We start from the raw sequence: 23,337 nt of genomic DNA, 5'->3' as shown, positions 1-23,337 counted from the left end.
GGTATGCTTCCATCTGCCTGATTCCTGGGAAGCAAAGCATCAGCTACGATGGGTCACTTGGCTGCGTACGCTGGAACAGTCATATCTAAGCTGTGGCATAGTTTGGGTCCATTCAAAATATTTGTGCATTGTCCACGGGTTATTTCACATCAAAAGGAAACTAACAGGAAAAAGAGCAAGTCGGGTTGTCAGCACGCGCGTGTGATGGAAATCCATTCAAGGTATAAATAAGCCCAGTCCTCTTTGTAAAGTTGTTTTGGGCTGTGAGATTTGTCAGCTCTTTCAGGCTACGCAGAAATACTATGGTCAATATATGGATGGGACTTCTGTCACAGCAAAGTTGGCTGATTTTCTGAATTCCCAGAAAATAAATGAACAAAGGGCTGTCTGCACTTCGTGCCAAATACTTTCTTTCTCCTCTCTTTCTCTCCCAAAAATGTTCTGAGGAGCTGGAGGCTCATTCATTCCTCAGGCTGAATATCCCTCTATTGTGTACAACCAAAGACAGGCTCTTCATACACAACGAGCAATTTAAAGAATATTAGATGGGACGCTTGCCCAAGGTGTCTGGCTCAAGGACACGGAGCCTGGGGGAGTTGGGACCAGCAGAGGAGCCTTAATTCTCAGGAATTAAAATCCAATGGCTCGGTTACGTGACAGGTACTCACCGACAAACTCTCTCCACTGGCAGTAAATGCTGCTCAGGACCAACAGCAATGTGCTTGCAACCCCTCTTCACGGGATTCCTTTATAGCACATACCCACCACCTTCGCTGATGATGGTTTGACGTGTTGGGCGTGCGGTTTGCTTGGCTGCAGTAAAGCAGCCTCCAGCAGAGATGGGGCAGACACCTCAGGGTCACCCTGGCAGATTTTAAGGAAGCACCGTTGACCTTTTTTGCTGGCTTTGTCAGCAGAAACATCGCCGGGACCTGGGCTTTGAGGCACAGATCTCAATGGGTTCCCTTTGGATCTCCTGGTGGGCAGCAGCGCCGTCCTCCACGCAGGAATATGCCATGAATCTTCCCTTTTCTCTGTGTAGGCACTGCAGCAGCTGGTACAAGGAGGAGGGAAAAGCCGTGTAAATTGTCACACTTCATAACATTTCGTCTTGGTTGTAAGATCCTGCCTCTCCTGCCAGCTCCCCCCAGCCGCAGTGGATGCTTTAGACCACAGGGCTTGCTGTTAATTGGCTAGTTGTAGCCAACCTGTCAGTAAGCTGTCAAAATATTAATAATCTAGCACCACTCATTTTCAAGATGGAAGTTTCAGCAGCAAAGAAATTGGAATTTCCAGCTCTGCTCATGACAGCTCTGAAATTGGTTTAATGCAGGGGTGATCTTTCCAGCATTAGGAAAGATAGGGAGAGTGTCGGAGATGGTGCGTTTCCACCGAGTCTTGCCGTTTGGATTTAAGAGTCACAGCAGAGAGGCTATCTCGGTACATCAGCAGCTTATGGTTGTAATAGGCCCGATGAGCTCCTGGGCAAGTCCTCTTATCTTCTGCCCACGTGACGTGTTACTTCAAAAAAAAAAAAAAAAAAAAAAAAAAAAGAATGATGCCGAAAATTGAGCGAAGGCCGTTTTCTTTCTTCAGCCCTGCGCTGGGTGCCCACCTCCAGCCCCGCACCGCCAGGTAGGGACAGGCGCCCGTCCCTCTCTGTGCAAAAGCACCGCCTTAGGAGGAGTGGGGCTTGCTCGCGGTCCCCTTCTCCCCGACATTGTTATGACTGCGTTATTTTATTTCAGAAAGAGAGGGCTTTTGCCTAAGAAAGGGAACTGGAACCCGAGGGAAATAAGTTTCTCTTCTAGCTCTGACACTTCTTGTTTTACAGAACGCGGTAAAAAAAACAACCAGCCCCGGCTGGTCTTTCGGGGCTCAGGATCTCAGCACAAAAATGTAGAAAATAAGAGGTCTCCCCTCTACTGCTGTCATGGTGAGGGCATTTTTATTAAATGCCCAAAGCATTCATATTCTGGTTTGAGCCTTTGAGGAGAATGTTAATGCAAATAATAGCATGATAAATCTAGTATTGACTGTTGGGTTTCCACTGAGAGGTTTCTTTTGGCTATCAGAAGAAAATAGTGTCATGTTTATAAATGCGTAATCATTATTTTAGTTTATACGTTGTTGTTATTATTATCAACCATAATAAAAGTAATAATATCACAAAAGTGACCAAAGGCCGCAAATCAATTTATTGTGCCCTGTGCTCAGGCTCAAATAGATGCCATGTGACTCTCTCTGGCCCCGTAGAGAGATCACAGGTTCAGAGCATCCCATCTGGCTGTGTTTCTAGGGTTCTTACATTATTGTTTTTCTTCACAGTTATTTCGGGCTTTAGCAGATGAGGCAGTACGATGCTAATTTAGGAAATCTGTTTTTCTTGTATGCAACTAACGCATCTTCATCTTGTCCCATCTTGTCTCATGATCATTATCTCCGAATGCAAAGATGTATTTCTGGATACTGTTTTGGTGTAAGCAGAGTTGATAACATCGTTACCCGTTTCAGACACTTTGTCAGAAAAACAGAATGTCGAGATGACAATGGATGAGTTGGGATTCCCAGGTGAGAGATTATCCTGGGGTTTCACCAGATCCCCAGGCTGCCAGGAATGCAATTCCAGAGACAATGCTGTCAGAAACCCCCTTCGTAGGAAGCAGTTGCTTTCCTAGAAAAGTGATGCTGAACTGGATGGGCCCGGTGCCATGTGAATGAGCTATACTGCCGTCACAACTCCAGTTCATAATGGCTCCAAATTTTAAAAGGTTTTAAAATTCCAGCTTGAAATAAGATCCAAAATGTAAATAAAATAAAAAAAAAAATCAATTAAAGTCCAAATATACTTTATATTTTAAAAAAAAGGTGGGATGAAAATTTGCTGCATCCAACCATGAATTTGAATTTGAGCTCCGTCATTAAGAAAAAGTGAAGCAAAGGACAAAATACGTCACTTGCTCTGTGTGGCTCATCGGTGAGTTGCTCGTATTTGTATTGTATTTTGCAACTATTGTATATAGTTGCTTGTATTCAGATCCCCACGACTCATAGGGTTCATCTGCTTCGTAGCCAAATGCGAGACTAGCTTGTGTGGATCTATACGAGCTCGTTTTGATGTAAGTAACCAGTTATCTGGGGCAGAATGGGGCTCAGCATGTCTTGCAGGCTTCCCCGGCTAATGCTGTACACAGGGCTGTGCAGTCATCGGTACCCAAATTTCACTGCCGGAGGCTGTCATCTCACCCAGCCTAGCCAGGCTCTCCAGGGAGGTGTGGAAGAGAGCAGCCCAGCTTGAAGAGTCATCTTGAGCTATGTTCTTGTCAGCACTCATTAAGTTGAAAGCTGTGTTCCTACCAGGGTTGCATGAGCAGCTCGCCAAAGGCCAGTGCAGTGAATTTGGGGATTTTTATCTTTATGAAGTACTTGGTAAAAACGTGGCTGCACAGTGGACAGGCCAAGAGCTGAAAGCGGAACCCAGTACTGAGGTACGGTGGGATGGACAGGTCTGTATTCGGATCCCCACAACTCATGGGGTTCATCTGCTTCGTAGCCAAATGGGAGACTGTAGCTTGTGTGGATCTATACGAGCTCGTTTTGATCTGAGTAACCAGTTATCTGGGGCAGAATGGAGCTCAGCATGTCTTGCAGAACCTGCCGTGGGTTTTGGTCAATACCCTGCTGCGAGCCCGGGCTGATGTCCTTGCTGCTGCGAGGTTACCTTGGGCATGTCCACGCCGCAGTCACACCTTTTGTCTCCAGCGTTCACCAACTTCCTCTGCGGTGATGTGGATAATTTAATCGGTCCTTGAAAATGAAAAAGGCGCTTTAGGAGAGCTTGTGTCCACGTATAGAGATCTGCAGCTTAATTACAGAGGCTTGTCCAGCACTTGATTTTTTTGCCTGGCTAGGAATATTGGGTCAGCACGCAAGGCTTAGCAGACCTGCACTCCACCTCACGCTTGGGTGTTTTAAAATGAAGCCAAATGAACAAATATGTCCCTTGAGCACAGAGAGTTCCCACAACAGTGAGGGCAGATAGCCTCTAGTTATATTTTATATTTCTATATTTAAATACGTATACTTATCTTGCTAATGCTGCTTCTCAGCTCCCATGGCTGGGGACCAGACCTGCATGGATGGTGATTTATTTGAAAATGTGCTCCCTCCAACCCACAGATGGTCCGGGCGGAGTCAGAATACTTGCAGATACCATATTGTCTCATCAAGTGAATCTCTGCTCTGCGGCAGGGCTGTACGCTCCCATGTAGCAGCTTGTTATTTTAAAACATATCTGCTCTCTCCTACTCCTAAAAGGCCACCGAGAAGACTTGTCACCAATCTCTTAAGGAGCTAGAAGGGGGAGGAAAAGTGGAGTGTGAACAGTAGAATATCACCTGCCATCTGGACAAAGATGTGATGAGACGTAAAGTTTGGATGCACATTTGCGGTTCTTGGTCACATGCCAAGAGAGAGCTCAGCTACAATGATTTTAAAGCATTTGCAGCCAGATGCAACCCTAGGTCATGGGAGAAGCTACGCTGGGGCAGGAGGATGCTGGGCTCGATCAGGCTGTACCCAAGGCATCATTGCTGCCGTGGTCTGCACAGGGCTGGTCCTGTGAACAGGACCTGCACCGTTCAAGATCTGTCCTGGGAATAAGAGTAGTCCAGGATGGAGTGCTACGGTATGAGGTTTGTGGTCGCAAATTCGTCGATATTCAACGACGCGTTTAGTCTCTGAACTTCCACAGGTTTAAATGGGAGTTGGGCATTTGCATTTCATCTGGGAGCCCAAATGTCTTTGAGAATCCGGTGTCTGTGTTTATCCACACAGGTCTATGCACAGTGATACCAATGCTGAATGTCTCGGTGCTGTTGGCATCGGAGGGGTGTTGATTAAACCCTGCTCTGGCCGAGGTCAGTGGGAAATGCAGAACGGGCTTTACTGGGTAAAGAGCACCATAAAGCAGATGCTCTCCTGCAATGCCATCCTTTCCCCTGGGATGAGGCAGCACTGACACGGACACAGTGAATGTGAGCCCGTCGTTCCATGGTCTGTCTCCGCAACCACAATGAAATGCCACTGCTGATAGCTCTGATGATATTTATGATTCCTACTTAATATGTTTTAAATGACTCGATGAGCTGTAAGTATTAACACTAACACCAGTAAGTATCCTGAGCCAGATTCTCTGGGAGGGAAGCCTTGCTGTGCCGTAGACTTTGGTGCAGTTTAGTGCTTTTATCCCATCTGAAGATCTGGCTCAGTAATTGTGCAGAACATAAAAGAGAAACCCGTAAGTGCTGTAAACAAAGGAAAACTGTTACTCTGGGAGTGTGCTAGTTAGATATTTCAACACTCATAATTAACATCCCTTTCCTAAACTGTGGCACAAACTACTTGCAGAATGGGCTTTTTCTTTTATTGCTGCTAGTTTCGGTGACTAAATTTATTAAGTCATTAGGTTTGCACATGGATGTGTATATTTGCTATTCCCCTTTGGGCCATAATAAAAGGAGATCTTGAGGGGGGCAGGGGGGGAAGGTCTTTGTTTCTCTGGCAATTTTGAGAATGTTTGTAGGGAAATGGCAAGCATTACAAACTAGTGGCCCAGTCCAGGGGGGATGCCGAGTGAGCAGCTGGGTTTGGGTACAACAGCTAGTGACAGCCTTCCCTCTGGCTTCCCTCCTCTCCCTGAGCATTGCACGTGCAAGGCTGTCACCATTCCTGCTGTGGTCTGGGGATTCCAGGGGCTTCTGTGCCGGTCAGAGGTTGGTCTAAAAAACAGGGGAGCAAATTGCGATCAGTACCCGGGAGCACCGTGCTGTTGCTTATGGGAGACCCTTTCTTTGCACCTCCCGGCTGAGGATGCTCAGGGTACCAGTGGCAGTGATGTTCCCAGCCTAGTACGGGCTGGGGCTGGCACTGCTCTCTCTTGCTGGGAGCAGCACCAGGGGTGTCCACTGCCCTGGCAGTGCTGTGCCCGCACCGGGGCTGTGACGCCTTTGGATTGGCATTTTTTTGAAGGAGCCGAGCAGTCCGAGGGTGGCAGTGCATTCCCTGAATACTGCGCAGCCTCGTGTCCACAGGTTTGACAGCGATGCTTCTCTGCCGACGTCTGTGGAGCTTCTCCAGCTTTACAGAAGCGCGAAGGAAAGTCCCATCAAACTTACTATATTCAAGGGCAGGAGGCTGGATTAGATTTACCTGACCAGGGCAGGTGAAAGCTGATGGGAAAAAAAAAAAATCTCTTCTGTCACAAATCCCCCCTAGCCTGTGCTGGCAGGAGTGGGGCAGATGGGGCCAGACATTCCCAACACCTCCTTGAAGGACCAGTGACAAGACAAGTGATACAGAGATTGGCTTGTACGTGCCTGGAAGTCCCATCCACATTTCCATCTACAGATAGCAGGAGACGCTACTGGGATCAAGGATAAATGATCTTGTTTTTCTAAAACAGAAATAGCTTTTGGGGCAATCCGCGGTACCTTATACCCTCCCTGAGCAGGTCTGACACACTGAATCCCCCCCCAAATGGCAGTTGCATCCATTTAGCTCCTTCTGATTCCAAGTATCATTGATTGTGTTCGCTCTAATTTTCTGTGTGATAGCTACCATTTTATTTTTTTCTAGACTGTGCAATTTCCAATAAAACTAGAGTTAGCGCAAACCAGACCTATGTTTGTTTTTCAAAGCAAATCTAATTACTCTTCTTACTAGAATTGCCTTTTGTTCAAAGGATTGGATTGAGATAGAGAAAACAAGTTGCAGGCAGATGCTAATCATTTTGCATGTAAATTACTAACATTTCTTTTACAAATATTTCGTGCAGGTTTTTATTTTAACAATTAAAAAAATCTGCTTTTTCAAGCTGCATTCAGTAATATCTATAGACATTTGACAAAATACCTCAGGCTCTAAATCTCCAAATAGGAAAAAAATAAATGCATTTATTTACTTTGTATGCGAAAATAGTTTATTCAAAGACATATATTTCACATGAAGATAAAAGCGGGCAAATTTGCTTTTTTTTCTCCAAATCACAAGCGTGCTCTTTAATGAGAACTGGTGGGTTTTCTGAGTGAGCCGAGTTCATGATGGTGCTGACAGGGAACGGAGAGCTCTATGGAGTTTGTACAGAAAATAGAGTCACCGTTTATTTCTTTGTGTAAAGACTGAACAAAGACGGGTGATTAAAAGATGAAGCCATCTGTCCTCTGACTGTCTGGTCATGCTATTCCTATCAAGGAGAGAGTTGGGAAAATAACTGAGTGAGGTTCATTGCAAGCCTGTTTCAAAACATCCCTGCACCAAGTGGGTGCTCTTGACCCCACGGCTTTCCGTACCATTACCTCTGGAGGAGGATGTCCTTACGTCCCATCAGAAGCACGCGGGGGACACAGCCGGAGGACCCCTTTGCTGGTTTTACCCACTCTGTGTCAGTGGGACGAAGAGAACGCGTTAGACTGCAGGTCTGCCCGTCAAGCACATTTCATCAGCACTGAATTAATCTTAAAAACCAAACCAACCAAACAAAAAAAGTTGCATGCCCTAGAGGTCTGGCCAGTAGGTCAGTGTTTTTCCAAAAATACCTTCAGTTATCTCAGATTTCAGTCTGTGGAGCAGTGGCCACTAAGAACTGCTTTATTAGTGTGAAGACTTAACTGTTAAGCTCGCTCTTCCTCTTTCTTCTCAGCTCTTCTCTGCCCAGGACAACTGAAAACAGCAGTTCCCACCTGATTCGACATAATTGCCACAATTAATTTTGACAGGAAAGCTTGTAGAGAGGTTCTGCCATTAATATCCCAATGGCCTTTTGTTATTGGTAGCCCCGAAGCCATCAGCAAGAGGCACATACAGAAACTAAGTGACGCAATGTAGCTGAAGGCTTGACGGTGGCTTCTAAGAAGATATCAATGAAGAAAAACATAACAGTTTGCATGTTAAATAGATTTAGCGGACACTCCCAATATCCCCAAGCGGTGGCCTGTGTCCTGCTTGTCTATCCCATCTCCTTTCTGGTCAACTGTTTGTTTTTTTCCTTCTCTGTCTGCTTGGTCTTTGTGTCCCTTCTGCACATGGTAGTGCTCGCACCAAAGGTTTCTGGTGCTCAAACCTGTGACGACCCTGCGACGTGTCAGTTTGGTGGTACGATGAATTGCGTTCCGGTGTGTGTTTGTCCCTACGTGGCACAGAGGGACACTAGCTGTTGCTGATGAGGTGATATACATACGGGGAAGGATAATAATAACGAATCAAAATGGCATTATTTAGCTAGAACTTAGCTGTCGAATCTGTGGGTTTTCTAAGCTGCCAATGGACAGAGCTGGGATGTTTCCTGGTGGTGTTGCCGTGGTTAGTGTCCTGAAGTGCTATTGCAGCTGAAGTGTGGGGGATGAGGAATCAACCAGCCAACTCACAAAAACAATGGCACAGCTTTGTTTGCTTGTGGGGGAGCCCAGACACTTAAAGGAAATAACTATTTTTTTCTTTCTTTTTCTTAAATCTTCATTAGGTTGATGTCTTTAAATACGTTTGCTTTAAAATAATACAATAATTTTTCTGCTTTATTGGTACAAGTGGGTATACAAATATGGCATCTGCTCTTATGAACAACTGCTGCACGTCATAAAATATTACACTGCGTTGATTTCAACAGATATATTTATCTGAAAACTTGATTTTCAGTAACTGTTAAATAAAAATCTAGATTTTTTTTCTTTCTGAAACAACATTTTCAAATGCGTTAGCTTTTATAGATCTTCTTTGTTGGAAATAGTCTTTGTTCCATGCTGAAATAAAAACAGATGTTGAAAATCCAGATACCTGGTGCACGATAAATTCCATGTTTTGGTCAAGTTGGTAGCTATCCTTCACAGCCGACCAACTTTTCAGTCCCCCTAAAAGGAATTTTCCTGATAAGTTTTTATTGATGGGGTAAGAAAAGCGTGGGAAAGAGGGTTGAGTTGTCCGGTTCGGTTTTAGAGATGCTCTCGGTGGCGGGGCTTGCTGTCTGGCTGGGCGCGATGCCAAGGAGAACCCCCCCCGAGCCAGGCAGCCTCTGCAAGCCGCCGGGCTCCCGGCTGAGCTGCGTCTTCCCAGGCAAGACAAAGCCTGGAGATAAAGAGCAGACTTAAGGAGCGCTTAAACACTGATCTTTTGGGAAGCTACTTCAAACACTGTTTTACAGTGCTCTAAGTCATCTAGATCTCTCCTAACTTGTTTCACTCTCTTCTTAAAACATTTTTGACTCCCTCAGATAGGGCAAAATGACCTGTTGGGCTGATGGTGTTTTTATCTGTGTGGCGCTAATGATTGATGCGAACTTCACATGTGCAGCACAGCTCCGCGCTTTCTGCTGCGCTTTATCTTCTGTGGCTTCAAGCCTGCCTGGCTCCGTAGGTCTGTTGCACGCTGGATTTACTGTCAGACCAGCAACACTTTATATAACCCCCAAAGCACTTGGGAACACAAACCTGAGTGTCGCTGAATGTTCAAAATGTTCACTTTTAAATGAGGTCTGCAGTAAATACGTGGCCTTACTCCAGATGCTTCGCTCAGATGTTGGTCATGGGTTTTCCAGTAGCAAGGCTGGAGAAGCTCCCAGAGACTTCTGAGTGGCAGGGGCTTGGGAGAGAGCATCGCTCGCCTGTAGCAGCACCTGCCTTCTCTCACGGGGCTCTGAGATACCTTCTCGGGGTCCTACAAGAAGGGACTTCGATGTTAAAACAGGTTTTTTGTCAGAAAATGCATATTCATTGTGGCTTGAGGGTTTGGTTGGGTTTTTTTGCCAGAATGTCGTAGTTTGAGGGAACCCAGTGGGAGAATTTGTTTGTCCAGGATGAATTTCCTGCTCTGAAGTCAAAGTCTGGAAAAAAAAAGCAAGCCACCAGCAACCACATCTGACTCAGTGAAGGTTTGGGAGCCCACTGCCAAGAGTCCCCTGGCCAGCCAGCTCTTTTAAAAGAGCTTTAATATTTCCCTGCTGTTAAAATCTTGAAAAGTTACTGGGACGTTAACAAGTTTTTGGTCCATAGCTGAGTGTTGTTTCCTCCTTGAGACTTTCGGCAAAGCCGCACAAGTGGCAAAGGCACAGCCACCCCCACAGCCACCACAGGCTCAGGGGGTGTCTCGGGCAAACCCGTGTGTCCTCTGTCCCTGGGCAGGTGTGGGACCAGTTCTCAGTACCTGAGGAAATACCTGTGTCACAAATGCTTAAAATTACTTCTTTCTCTTTGCTGAAAGATTCCCAGGATTTGCGCCAGCATTTCCTCCCGTCGCTCTTGGAAGTAAATAGTTTACTTGCTTTTGTACTCCCATTTCTCTGAATCTACTTAAATGCCCCTAATAAAATGCCTTTTGCCCATAAAAATTTGAAGAAGCCTCAACGTTTTAGGCAACGACTATTTCGCGTTTCTTGCCCGTCACAGGGAAGGTGGGAGCAGAGCCGGGGGAAGGCACGGGGGGCAGCAGGCGAGCAGCAAGGCTGTCTCTGCTTCTCAGCCCTCCGTCTTTATTTTGCTTAGCATTTCAGTCTACATCCCGGCAAGTTCCTGACTTTTTCTGCGCGTTTTTCCTGCCCGTTCGCTGTAGGCTGTTTTGCAGAGCGCAGCTCTGGCAGGGAGCGAGAGCCTTCCCTTTCGGTGGGGAGTTTTCTAGATGTGTGTTATTGCTGGGAGCCGGTATTGCTGATGCCTGTTGTTTTCTATTGTTAAACTAACTGCAATGCGTGACCGTCGTGTATCACTCAGGGATGCCTAATTTAGCAGATAGTGATTAATTCCTTCCATTGCTTTTTCTTCTCTCTCTCTCTCTCTCTCTCTCTCACTGCAGGATGTTTTCACACCAGAGTGCAAATTTAAGGAATCTGTCTTTGAAAACTACTACGTTATTTATTCTTCCACGCTGTACCGGCAGCAAGAATCCGGACGAGCGTGGTTCCTGGGACTCAATAAAGAAGGTCAAATTATGAAGGGAAACCGAGTGAAAAAAACCAAACCCTCATCACATTTTGTACCCAAACCCATTGAAGGTATGGAATCTGCCCGCTCCCTCCATCGGGGGGGTACGGGGAGGGGGAGTTCGCATCTGGGGCTCCCTGGATGGGGGTGTTGGGCTGCAAGACCAGCCGGCCGGGACAATATTTCTAACAATTCAGAAAGGTGCTGGGCCGCGATGTTAGCATTTCATCTCCTCTCCTTCCCATATAATAAACCTTACACGTCGTGCCACGGGGGTTCCTCAGCTTTGGGGTGCTAAAGGATGAATTTGAAAGCCCAGCAACATGAGAAGTTACTGGGAAAGGAAAGCAGCCCTCAGGCGGCCGGCGGCTCAAAAGGGATCCGATCCAGCAGTGACCATAACGTCGGGTTCTCTGTGAGGATTTTCCCAGCGTCATTCAGTGGGTTTCCAGTCGCATGTAGAGTCAGTAAAGATAGGATTTATCTCACCTGATTTTAGACTTTGACACTCTGTTTACAGTAACAGAAGAGAAACGGGTCCTGCCAGCACAGCTGTGGATGTGCTTCATATGCCTACCCTAGGATGACTTAGATCTGCTTTTTCTTCTTATATGTAAAGGCATCCTACTTAGTCCCTGGGGGGTAGAGAAACCTTCTCATAGATGTCCACAGTTAGATGAGATGCTGTTACGCCGTATGTCTCCATCACGGCGTGAGGCTTCAGTGACAGTCATGGGGTTGAGGCTTTGCCCTCCTGCTGCTGGCTGTACGCTCCTGAAGTGTGCCCCAGGCTCGTGCCGGGGCATTTTGGCTTTTATGGGCTGAGCCCTGGTAAATGGAGAGATGTAGCGTGATGAGCCTAGTACTTAGCAGGTGCTAACTTGATTCGGGAAGCAAGAAGACCTTTTTTTTTTTGTTGTTGCTTGGAAAAAGCACTACTTTTCGATCCCCAAACTAGGTACGCCTTTCTGACCCAATCTTGGACCTGCTAGTAGCCACCTCAGGGACACAGCAGCCTGGGGCTGGCCTCGGCTACATGGCTTCGTGTCCCCTCTCACTAACCCCATGTTGGCTGTGGGGTCAGGCCTGGACACGTGGAGAGAAGGAATGAACTGATGCTTTCCTGACAGGTACCACTCACAAGTGGTGGAGGCCACAGCTGGGTTCCTGCGCTAGCAGCTGTTTTAACAGCTTCCCGGCTCAGGCGCGGGGGCGGACGAGTGTGCATGTGTGAGTGCAAGGCCAGTTCGTGAAGGCAGGCTAAAATCATCTGTTGGAGCACTGAAGCAAAGCACGGGGAGAGAAATTGAACTCAGCGCTCCCAGAGTATCTGTGGCCTTTGCGCAGGAGATGGAGATGTTGGAAGAGCAGAGAATGGCCTGGAGCCTCTTGTCCTGTGCTTGTTTTCAATAGCTTTTCGGCAGCCGGGAGCCTTTTCATGTTTATCTGAGGCATTAGTGAGATTGGTGCCTTAAGCCCTCATTGAATTTTGCTAAGGAACAGGGTCTGCTTCAGGCATGGGGTCGGTCACCGGCTTCTCTTCCATCTCCTCTCCTGCCTTGCCTGGGAGAAGAAGAGTCTTTTGCAAGCGCTAGCTTTCACAGTTGGGTTTCCAGCTCCTGCTGGTATTTCTGGGCTGCCTGGCTGGGTGTTGGCACTGATCCGTGGGTTCCTTTGAACCCAGGCTTCTTTTTTGATGTAGCCTGCATGGCGTCTGCTGAAGGGCTCGATAATTGCCTTCTGCATACATTAAACTGGGCCATTCCTGTGGCTCTCCTCGTGGAAAGCCTTGCCTTAATAGAGGTGCCTGACCCACAGCGGAGTTCTCGTTGCAGCAAACGCCGCTCTGACTTTCATTTTGAAAAACCCAGCCCAGCCCGAGAGCTTCCCTTTCCTGCAGTTGCATCCTCCCACGCTTGCTTCAATCACAGCTGTCACATAACCTCCCGAGCGAGCGAGCGCTTTGGAAGTTGGCAGCCAAATTAAGGGCTCCTCCACCCCTTCCCTCCTCCACATGCTTTGCAGTCAGCCTCTGCGAGCGCTGCTGCATCAAAGGGCTGGCAGTCTCCCAAGCCGAGGCACGTGTCAGCTTCCCAAAGCGTTCGGCTGTCTGGGACTGTGACTCCAGACGGAGGGCTCTGTGCCCCAGCCTAAGATTCATCGTCGGTAGCCGCGGCTTGCGGGGAGGGCTGGAGTAAAGCGCGCTCAGCTCCACGTGACTTCTCTGTGCTGCATCCATCAAAGTCTCCGCCAGCAGAGCTTACGGAAAAAGGGGCAATTCCTTCCCCGTTCTGACGGCTTCTTTCGCTTTGTCATGGCTCTAAGGAAGCATTCGGAGCGCTCACCTGCTGTATTTGCATGTCCCTTCCGCTAAAAGCTGTGGCGTGCTCCAGCGCGTGGGCTGTGCCGCTCATTCAGGCCGGTACTCTGGCAGGTTCTGTCTGCAGTAGCGCACCCAGGTTTCCTTTTGCTCCGGAACCGCCACCAGCAGTAGCCACGCGATGGCTGACACAGTAACGTACGCAAGGAGGAATCTGGTCCCCTGGGAAGGGGAGGCGTTGCATACATTGCTGGGAATCACTTCACCCGCCGCTTCAATGGCGATTCTCTCTCAGATGAAACTTCCCAGTTGTTTGCCGTGTGCAGAAAAATTATGCAGCAGCTTAGTGAAGAGACCCTTTGCAGGGAAAGGAAACACAAAAAAGCCCAGATTGCCCCCCCGAGTTCATTTGAGCTTCATACTGCTTTCCGAATTCAGAAGTCCTCTCCTCAGAGATGCAAATGGGCAGTAAACTAACAAATAGGTATGAAATATCCTCCCAGATAATTTCTAAGGACAACATGCGCATACGTATATACGGTGGTATTTGTGTAGGTATGTGTGTTATCTATGGCTTTTAGCAGCTACAGCTCTATGCTGTGCCAATCCCACAATGTTCTGACTCCTGTAGGTCGCCAGGATGCTGGAGGTGTTCCGTGTGAAAGTCACTAGATACCAACTGGAAAAGTTTCGGGTTTTGGTTGGTAGGAGGGTTTTTTTGGTTTGGTGTAGGTAGGGTTTGTTTGTTTTTTTGGAAACAGCATTAAGCTTAATCAATATAAAAGCACAAAAAACTTACTAAGTAATAACAGGGGAAACGTTAAGTTCCTGTCCCATCTGTGCGGAGGGAAAGCCAAGGCAAACCGCCTGGCAGGCAGCAGCTAATGTACGCTGTGGTGCCAGTTTTGGTTAAAAACACGCATACGCAACACATTTCTTTTGATATTTTTATTTCTGATCCCTGATCATTCGAGCTAAATGAGCCCTTAAAGTGCAGACATATAGATTGAACCAGACTGCACAAGAAATTAGCTTGAGTATAATTGTCACTTGGACACCAAGCAATCCTTTAAAGCAATTGCAGTCTCTTTAAGTGTCTGTAGTGATTAGTGCTGGACAAACGCTGCTGTCCTCAGTGCCTCTTGTTCTTTTGAATATCCCAACCCGTCTCAAACAACAGGAGACGTTGCCAGTCACTGTGAGACTTTTATCAGATGCTTATTGTGGATGTGCTCTGTTATTTATATTTCCTTCTCCTTGAAGAAGTCATTTCCAGATTGCTCTCCCAAAAGAGTTACCTTTCACCTCTCACCTGGCCCAAGCCGGAATGCATTTGGGGTGGCGAATCCGGCCACAGAAAGCAGAAGACGAGTCTTCCTCCGTCTGAGTCAGCAGAGCTGCCCCTAGCTCCAAACTCATGGTGCTTCAGCCCTCATGACGTGAACACATCTCAGATACGAAGGTGACCTGTTAATGACTAGTCTGATCCGTTTATTACCACTGATGAATATCCGTGTGCACAGAACAGCAGCCAGATCTTTCCCAGTGTCTTTTCCCAGGGATGCAGCATCCCAGTTTTGTCAAAGCGGAGTCCTCAGGTGTTGAAAAGTACAAAACACTGTTGAGTAGGAAGATGCTGTAGGCCTAGTGAAAATGCTTCAAAGGTGTCACCTTAATCCACAAAGCATCCTAAAAAGTGTTCTTAAAAAAAAAAAAAAAAAGACAAACCCCACACTCTTTATCAGTCTTTGTTAACACAGCTCCTCTTTCGGGTCTGTCTTTCAAGCAGGCTTTGGTATGTTTTCAATCCCACGGCAATTCACTTGCTCATCTATCAAACTCCTAATCATCTTATTAGATTGCAAATACAACGTATTTTAACTGTGCTCTCACCTGGCTTTTTGTCATCCTGTGCTACGTTTCTTACCTGAACAAACTGCGATTCCATCTGGCAGCATCCTGCACATTTAGCCGCTGGATAGACGCGAGCTCAAACGCCTCTGAAATGCATCAGCTGGGATGGGGTTTAGAACACAGTCATTAGCGGCAGAAAACGAGGGTGCATAATCACTTGCTCCCTCCTGCCCCTAGCTGCTGCTCAGACAATTAATTCTCTCCGCCGAAGCATTAGCTAATGCAGCCGCTACTGCAGATACCGACACCCGGAGCGGTGGCATCCGTCAAGGGACGGAGCCCGTCTCCCGGGCTGCCAGCCAGAGGACGTGTGCCCAGCCCTGCCCAGACACCGGTCCAGGCTGCCATCGGGGCGCGTGGCGATCGATCCTGCAGGGCTAGCGACATGCCTACCCGCTGAACGGCAACTTGGGAAAAATCGGGTTCCTCCTAACTCGCTAGGGTCTGGGGCAGGGAAAGCCAGGAGTGAAGCTGGATGGATGGGAGGGATATGTCTAAGGTCCTTCAATGAGCTTTTCCCCGTATTCTAGAGAGAGGAAAGGGGGTTCGTTGCATCCCCTGAACCTCCTCAACTGACAGCAATGCCAAGTGAGAAATACAAGGATCAGAAGACAAAATGGTGCGTGCTTCCCAAACTCGGGCAGTCCCTGACGCCCGGGGAAGCCGCACGGGGTGATTTCGGTTTCCCCGCGTGGGTGGTGTGCCTGGGAAGCAGAAATGAGGCTGGGATCCTGTGCCAGCGCATGGGCGAGAGATGGAGCTGTTCCTGGGTGACAGGCAGCCCCCTCCACGCCTTCGCCTTGGGGAAGGATGCTCCCTGCCGCCCCCCTCCCCCTTGCTTCCCCACTCCCCCCCAGGCACCCGGGCTCCTTCCTGCCCCATTTTCGAGTTTCTTCTTTGTACAAAATTGTTTCCTTGTGCGTGCGAGCGGCCGGCACTGCTGGTTAGCAGGGAAGCGGAGCATCAAAAGCCGCAAGAACCAGACACGGGCACAGCTCCGCTCCTGCTCACCTCCTTCCAGTTAGGCCTGTGGCTCTTCAGCAGATGAAGCTAACGGCACTTTTCAATTAAAGCATGAATATGGATGTGTTGATTAGAATCTGGGCCATAGGAGCTGATTATCTGATTGAAGCTCCAAAGCATTAGCTTGGTTTCCAGACATTAAGGGCTGTATTTGGCTTGGTGGGTGGGGGTGGGTGGGTGGGGGGGTGGGAGAAGCAAGGCAAAGCAGGGAGAGGACTCCGGTCCCAGCCAAATCGCTCATCCTTCCAAAGCTGCCTTGTGCTGCGTGCACCGGCAGACCTGCCAAGCGTCTGGGCGCGCCGACTGTCACACTGCTGCTAGTTTACCTTGATGCAGGTGACGGGGGCGGCGTGTGTATGGGGACCCCAAACAGATCTGTCAGCGAGTGCTGCTAGTCCTGAACCCCCAAGATGTACTTTAAAGCCGGGAAGATCTGGGCACGCACAACGTCCCGTTTGCAAACACCACCCCCCTCTCCGGTCCATGACTAACATCTCCGCGCGTGAGTCACACTTGAGCATCCTCAGTACAAGGAGTAACAAACCGCGATCCAAGGGCTTGTGTTGCGCAACATGTCCCGCTGTCCTTAAACCCCACGCACGTGTGGTGTGTGCGTACACACCCCTGTGGCTGTGTGCACACACACCTCCCCCCCCCCCCCGCGTGTCGCAGTGCACGCGGGTTTGCAGCCACCGTCGAGCGACGGCCATAGCTCCGCACACGCGCACGAGCCTCTCGTGTGGGAGAATATCCAGGCACTGTCTTGTGCGTGATGCCATATAAATACTGCGCGCGCTGATCCTGTAGGTGTATCTAAATACTGAAAATACGCTTGTCCGATGCTGCTGCAGTTTTTCTGGCACGGTCTGTTGGCACAGCCTGTCTGGTACAGAGGCTTTGACGGCTCTGTCTGGAAAGCACAGTGCGAGCAGCCTCCAGCCGTGCCCCATGTCAGTACTTGTATCATGCACTAGACTGGAAGATAAACTTAGAATTCCTGCCCTATTTGCTTGCTAGGTACAGGATTTCCTTAATTTTTAGCTGCAAGCGTTGTTTACTTCTGTAGCCTGATTTATATTCATTACTCTGTGGGCCTTGTTAGCAGCTCAACGTTTTTGCCAAAAGAGGCCAAAGGGCTGGGAGCTGAGGAAAGGCAATGATGTGCTGTGGTGCTGCTGTTGCAGACTTTGCTCGGGCTCAGCCCTTGTGGTTAAGTGTCTGTCCCAGCCCCATGGGGAGCTGGGGATGGGTGCGGGGGAGATGAGTTTAGTACATGCTTACGTACTTAGTTTCGCAGAATCACAGAATTTTCAGAGTTGGAAGGGACCTCTAGAGATCATCTAGTCCAACTCTCCTGCTAAAGCAGGATTGCCCAGAGCACATTACTCAGGACTGCATCCAGGCGGGGCTTGAAAATCTCCAGGGAAGGGGACTCCACAACCTCCCTGGGCAGCCTGTGCCAGTGCTCTGTCACCCGAACCGGAAAGAACTGTTTCCGTGTATTTGAACAGAATTTCCTATGTTCCAACTTGTGCCCATTGCCCCTCGTCCTGTTACTTGGAACCATTGAAAAGAGCCTGGCTCCATCCTCCTTCTACCCACCCTTTAGATACTTGTACGCCATAATAAGGTCTCCCCTCAGCCTTCTCCTCTCCAGGCTAAAGAGTCCCAGCTCTCTCAGCCTTTCCTCATAAGGCAGATGCTCCAAGCCCTTAATCATCTCATCATTCACCTCATCATTCCAAAGGGCAAAGCCTGCCGGGTCCCTCCAGCTCCAGCCTGGGACCAGGGAGGTGAGGGTGAAGGTGGCACTTGATGCAGAAGTGTATGGGATGTTAGGGGCGCTGGGGCAATGCCAGCACAAATACCCAACTCTGCCGGGCAAACGCAAACATCACACCAGACAATAAGGTCAGTCACAGAAGTGATGTGCATCATCAGTGTCATCAAAAGGCTCTGCATCTCAGGCTGAGAAATCATAAGGGCACAGGATTTTCTTGGTTGCTAACCTTTGCATAGTTCTTCAACCGTTTTACTAGGTGCTTCTCTGCAACAAGCAAGTTCACCATCACCAGGTTGTCGAGTGACACTCGGCAAGGCGTGAGGGGCAGCTCAGCAGCTGAAAGGGGATGTGAGATCCCTTTTCCTTCTGTTACCGCCTTGCTACACGCTTTCTCTGCGCCATTCAGACAGCACCAGTAGTCTGGGCAGCTGGCTGGCAGTCCTGGCATCGCTCATCCTGGCCCAGACCCATGGGACCAGTCATTCATTTTCCCTTTTTTCTCATTTTCATCAAAAAAATGGCTCCGGTAGCAATAACAGTTTGCAGATTGGTGCCTGCCTTGCAGCCATGCTGGGAGGCCAGCTAGCGCGTGTGTGTGTGTGTGTGTGTGTGTGTGTGTGTGTGTGCGTGTGTTTAAACTGCTTTGAAAGCCTTGCATGAAAAATGCTCTATGGGAAAAGTAATATTTTTTCACTGCTCATATATTCAATGCAATATCCTTCCTATTAATACACAGTTGACTGCGCTTTATCTCTGCCCTGTATTGTTGCACGCTGCTATAACTGTTTATCTAGCTAGGAGTAAAATGCAGAGCAATAATGTCATTTGTAGCTTGCCTCTAATTGCCAGGATTTATTTGCAAATCGGGGAAGGTTATAAATACGAGCGCTTACGTCACCTTTTTAAACGTGGGGTGTTTTTTTTCATTTCTTCAGAGAATTTTGGAAATTTTGTTCTTGTTGATTGCCCGGAACCAAAACCTGCTGGGCTCTGTCCCCTGTGTTTGAGCTCTGTGCCATTGTTCGTGACACGTCAGCTTTACAAAATGAAGCCGTACACCACCATTTCTTTCTATCCTCATTTTTTGCAAAGATCCAGTCATGGCATTTGCAGTCTGGACCCTACCCCAAGTTCTCAACTCCACTGTGGCTGCCCTTGAGAAGCCTCACTGTTTCAATCGCATCTACACCCCACCGCATTTGCGATGAGCTCAGCGGAGACGCTGCCTTTGGCCGCTCAGTGTGTGCCCCTGCTCTGGCACACCTCACGCGGCACGAGGACAGCCATGAGGACTTTAGTCCACATGGTGAGTTGGATAAATGCTTTATGCTGCACAGGACGTGGGTACGTGCCGTGCCTTGGGCAGACGTCGCCTTCTCAGGCTGTCGAGGCTCCTGCAAGTGCGTTTTTATAGGACAGGGCACATTGCTTAGCCAGGGTCTGGAGCGAAGGTGCCCTGTTCTTAGGTGCTGCCAGGTGACCACGCAGAGCTGAGATGGCTCCTGGCTTGCCATCACCGCGCTCGTCCCCATGTGTCTGCTCACGGCCTTGGCCTTGGCTGGATGGCTTGATTTACAGGGGGAAAAAATGAGAAGCGCTGAGAGCAGACCTCAGCTCTCGGCCAAAGGAGCCACATGGGCTTGAGTCACCGCTTCCAGATCCAGAGCTTAACACCCAGAAGACTCGGAGGGCTCAGGTGCAAGTGTAGTTTTCGTTCAAGACTTTGAAGGGCTTCTTGGAGGTTAAGGACTGGGGACCGGGTAATTCTTGCACCTGTTGTTAGATGGCAATCAGCATCTCGAGACGATACATGGTGCTGTGAACTGGAATGTTTATTTGATATATATGAATATAACGTGAAAAAAAATAAAGCACAGAAAACCTGGAAAGACTTACCTGTGAGAAATCCCCTGTTGCTACCGCTGCCTTTGGAAGAATCCAGAGACAAAAGGAGGATCTGGCCGGCAGCGAGGGCAGGAAACAGATCCTGCTTGGTACCAGGATCTACTGCTGGGCCACTGAGGTTTCCGTAAGTGTGTGTGTGTGTGTGTTTGTATTGGGGCTGGAATTTCAGCCTCATATACAAAGAAATAATTCATTACGGTCATTAGTCTCTGTGACTTCAGGGCTGTTAACGGGTGTCTTTTCTGTTTGCAGTGTGCATGTACAGAGAGCCATCGCTGCATGAAATTGGAGAAAAACAAGGACGCTCAAGAAAAAGTTCAGGGACACCAACCATGAATGGAGGCAAAGTTGTTAACCAAGACTCGACATAGCTGACAAACACCCTCCCTTCTTCCAACTCCTCCCCTCCCACCCACCTACCCACCCCACCTGGCGAAACCACACTGAGACGACGACAACTGAGCAAGGCAGGACCTACCGGTAGTGGCTAGGAGTCCGAACTCCGGAATCTTTCTTTGTGTAGGACGAGGAAATTGAACCCCAGATCCTGCCTGTTGCAGCGTTTTAAAAAACAAAAACAACAGAAAAAAAAAAAAAAAGCGAAGAAAAAATGTTTTAAATCAGGACTCCATTAACATTTTCAAAAGCAAACTGTTTGCTCTGTGATCAAAGGGGGAAAAAAAAATCTCATCTCTGCATAATAATAATAACAACAACTAATAAATATAATAATAATAATAATAATAAAGATGTTACCTTTAAAAATAAAACAAAGCTTTTGGAAAATTGAACTTAGCATATGATGTGCGAGAAACACATGGGAAACACAGCCTGGGACTGTGCTTTCTGTCTTGTACTTTCACCTCACGTTCACACCACTGTTTTTTCCGTCCCTGCTTCCCTGGGGATGGATAGGATTTTTCACAAAGCAGGAAAGGTAGGGACGGATTATGACTGTGTTTGCTCTGCTATCAATAAAATATGGCCTGTCCAAATTAGGAGTCTGACAGTTATGGGCAACAAAGTAGCTACTCTGTATTCAGCTTTTTCCACCTACATCAAACATTGCGTAGTTATTTGTTGCTAGTGTCACTACGCGCGTATGTTTGACCCAAGTCTGGCATTTTATGCCTTTTTATCGTAATTATTTATATTTATAGGCTTGTTTTACTGTATTAGTTGCCTGGGGAATTTTGGAAATGGGTTTTCAAGTCTCGCAGGATGAAGTGATCATATTTATAAGGGAAGAGTTAGAAGATAAAGGGCAGGAGGGATGGCTGCTTGCTTTAAAATACAAACCGCAGCGAGAAACGCTACTGAAATGCTCGCTGTCAGATGGAAACGATGAGGCGTGTGCTGTGTGAGGGGGTGGCAGGGATTTCAGCGATGGGAAGAGGGCTGTGGGGAGGGAGTAGGAGGGGTATGCAGGGGAGATGGCAGCTACAGGGGAACGTGGGTGGTTGCGCGTGTCCAGCTGTGCCAGGGCAAGGAGATGCTGCCGTTTCCTTCTCGCAGCCGGGCGGTCCCTACGTGTTAAGGCTCCACACATCTCATTTTACACACGGCCAAAGCTGAGACGACAAACCCCGTATCGCAGCCATGCCCGTTACGGGGTGAGAACCCCTGAGATGCTGCAGCAACCTGGGTGTGGGCGTGGGTACGAGTCTCCAGAGCAGCAGATGCTGGAGAAGCACTTCAGAGGTAACGCATTCACTGATGGGGAAAGGCAAGGAAGAGGGCGATGGGGTGAGGGATGCTCAGCACTGAGCCCGCTCGCAGCAACTATGCATTACTGGGGGTTTGTAAGTCTCGCCCTGCCTGGCGCTTTCTCTCCTTGTAGTTTGGGGGTCAGCGGTGAACCACCCACCTTTGCTCCCATGGGTGGTACTGAAACAGGGTGATACAGGCAGATGCCCTTTGCCAACACACATTAACTTCAGTCTCTGACTTCTTTTGGCACCCAGGGCTTGCAGGCAGGAGCTGCACATCGTAGGGGCGATACAGTTGGTGTTACACGACCAGGCGCAGCCCTGGCTGGGAAGTTTTTGCCATGGTTATAGCTCCTGTGGGAGGTGAAGAGCAAAAATGAATAAGCAAATGCCCAGGGGCCTGGAGAGGGGTAACGGGTCAGAATGGCCCATTACACAGCCCGAAGCCTCGCTGTTACAAGCCGGGCGGGGGGGGGAGGGGAGGGGGGGGGTGTGTTTTTGGCGTTCATAAATTATGAGCACACATGAAATGCCAAATACCACCTTAATTCTTGCGGTTTCTCTGCTGTCACGGCCAATGCCTCAGCTGGCGGGCGGCTACACGCTGCGAAGCTGCTGTGGCTGCGGGAGACGGGGAGTGCCTGGGATGGCCGAGATGCTCTGGGCGAAGTGGCTGCCGACCCGGGCACCTCCAGTCCCGCGGCACGTTCCGGCCCCGGTGTGCGGCAGGGTTTGGTGAGCGGCTCCGTACAGCACAGAGCAGGTGAGGCAAGCAAAGGAGAGAGCCAAATTTCAAGGTTATGGAAGACTCCCAGGATCAGCATGAAGGAATGAATTTCAAGCATGTCCTTTTGTGTTTTGAAAAGCTGAAACCTTGAAATAAAGAGCCTCTTAACCATGGCTCTGCTGCCTAATGCTGCACCTGCGGAGAGCCCCTCCGGGCTATAGGGACACAGAGGGCACCGGTGCCTGTGTGCCAACGGCAAGCACCAACGAGGGTTATTTGGGGCTTCCAGTTGTGCCTCCGTGACTCCTGCCCTCCTCAGACCCCCCAGTCCCACAACACCGGGGCAAGGTCGCTTCCTCCTTCTCTGGAGACATTCAAAACTCACCTGGACGCCTTCCTGTGCAACCTCATCTAGGTGTTCCTGCTCCGACAGGGGGATTGGACTAGATGATCTTTTGAGGTCCCTTCCAATCCCTAGCATACTGTGATACTGTGATACTGTGAAACATCCCCCACCTGATACAATCCATTGCCTACATTTCAGCACCCTCACAAACTAGAGACCACCCCAAATTAAGGGGGGGGGGGGGGGGGGCGGGCTGCTGACTCCCTGGAGAGAGGTACATTCAAAGAAATAGAGCTTTAAGACCAACATCTTGGGCTAGCAGGTCCCAACTAACCAAGCCACCAAACACCCAGGCCATGGCCTTTCTCAGCTGCCCTCCTGGAGGGGAAGCCCCGCACCTACCGCAGAAGACAGCTATGGCACACCTTGGTACCATGAGCCTCTTCTAGCCCCAGCCACGGGCAACTTGCCAAGGTCACTGATGCTGTGGGCAACAGCCGATCCAGTTCTGCCATGGGCTTATTTTTCCATTGTGTGCGTCTCACTTACCACTTCCCACACTGGGCTTTTGCCTTGATAATTTTCTTTGGCCAAATCATTGCAAGAGCCCCTGGAAACGCCACGTTCAGGCCTAAACGTTAAAATA

The 23,337-nt window shown here is 48.8% G+C and overlaps 1 protein-coding gene across 2 annotated transcripts in view; it reads left to right on the top strand.

Annotated features, from left to right (window-relative positions):
• The window catches only part of FGF12 (fibroblast growth factor 12), a 104,386-nt gene extending 84,055 nt beyond the window's left edge, over nucleotides 1-20,331 (top strand). For both annotated transcript variants that reach the window (XM_082487156.1, XM_082487155.1), the window contains exons 4-5: nucleotides 10,837-11,035; nucleotides 20,162-20,331. In XM_082487156.1, the coding sequence (XP_082343282.1) occupies nucleotides 10,837-11,035; nucleotides 20,162-20,280 (318 nt within the window). In that variant the 3' untranslated portion in view covers nucleotides 20,281-20,331. The remainder of the gene's footprint in view (nucleotides 1-10,836; nucleotides 11,036-20,161) is intronic.
• The last annotated feature ends 3,006 nt before the right edge of the window (nucleotides 20,332-23,337 follow it).

Source organism: Vanellus vanellus (assembly GCF_965231255.1).
Source record: "Vanellus vanellus genome assembly, chromosome: 8".
In the NCBI taxonomy this organism is placed as follows: Eukaryota; Metazoa; Chordata; class Aves; order Charadriiformes; family Charadriidae; genus Vanellus; species Vanellus vanellus.
This window is presented reverse-complemented; position numbering and strand designations above follow the sequence as displayed.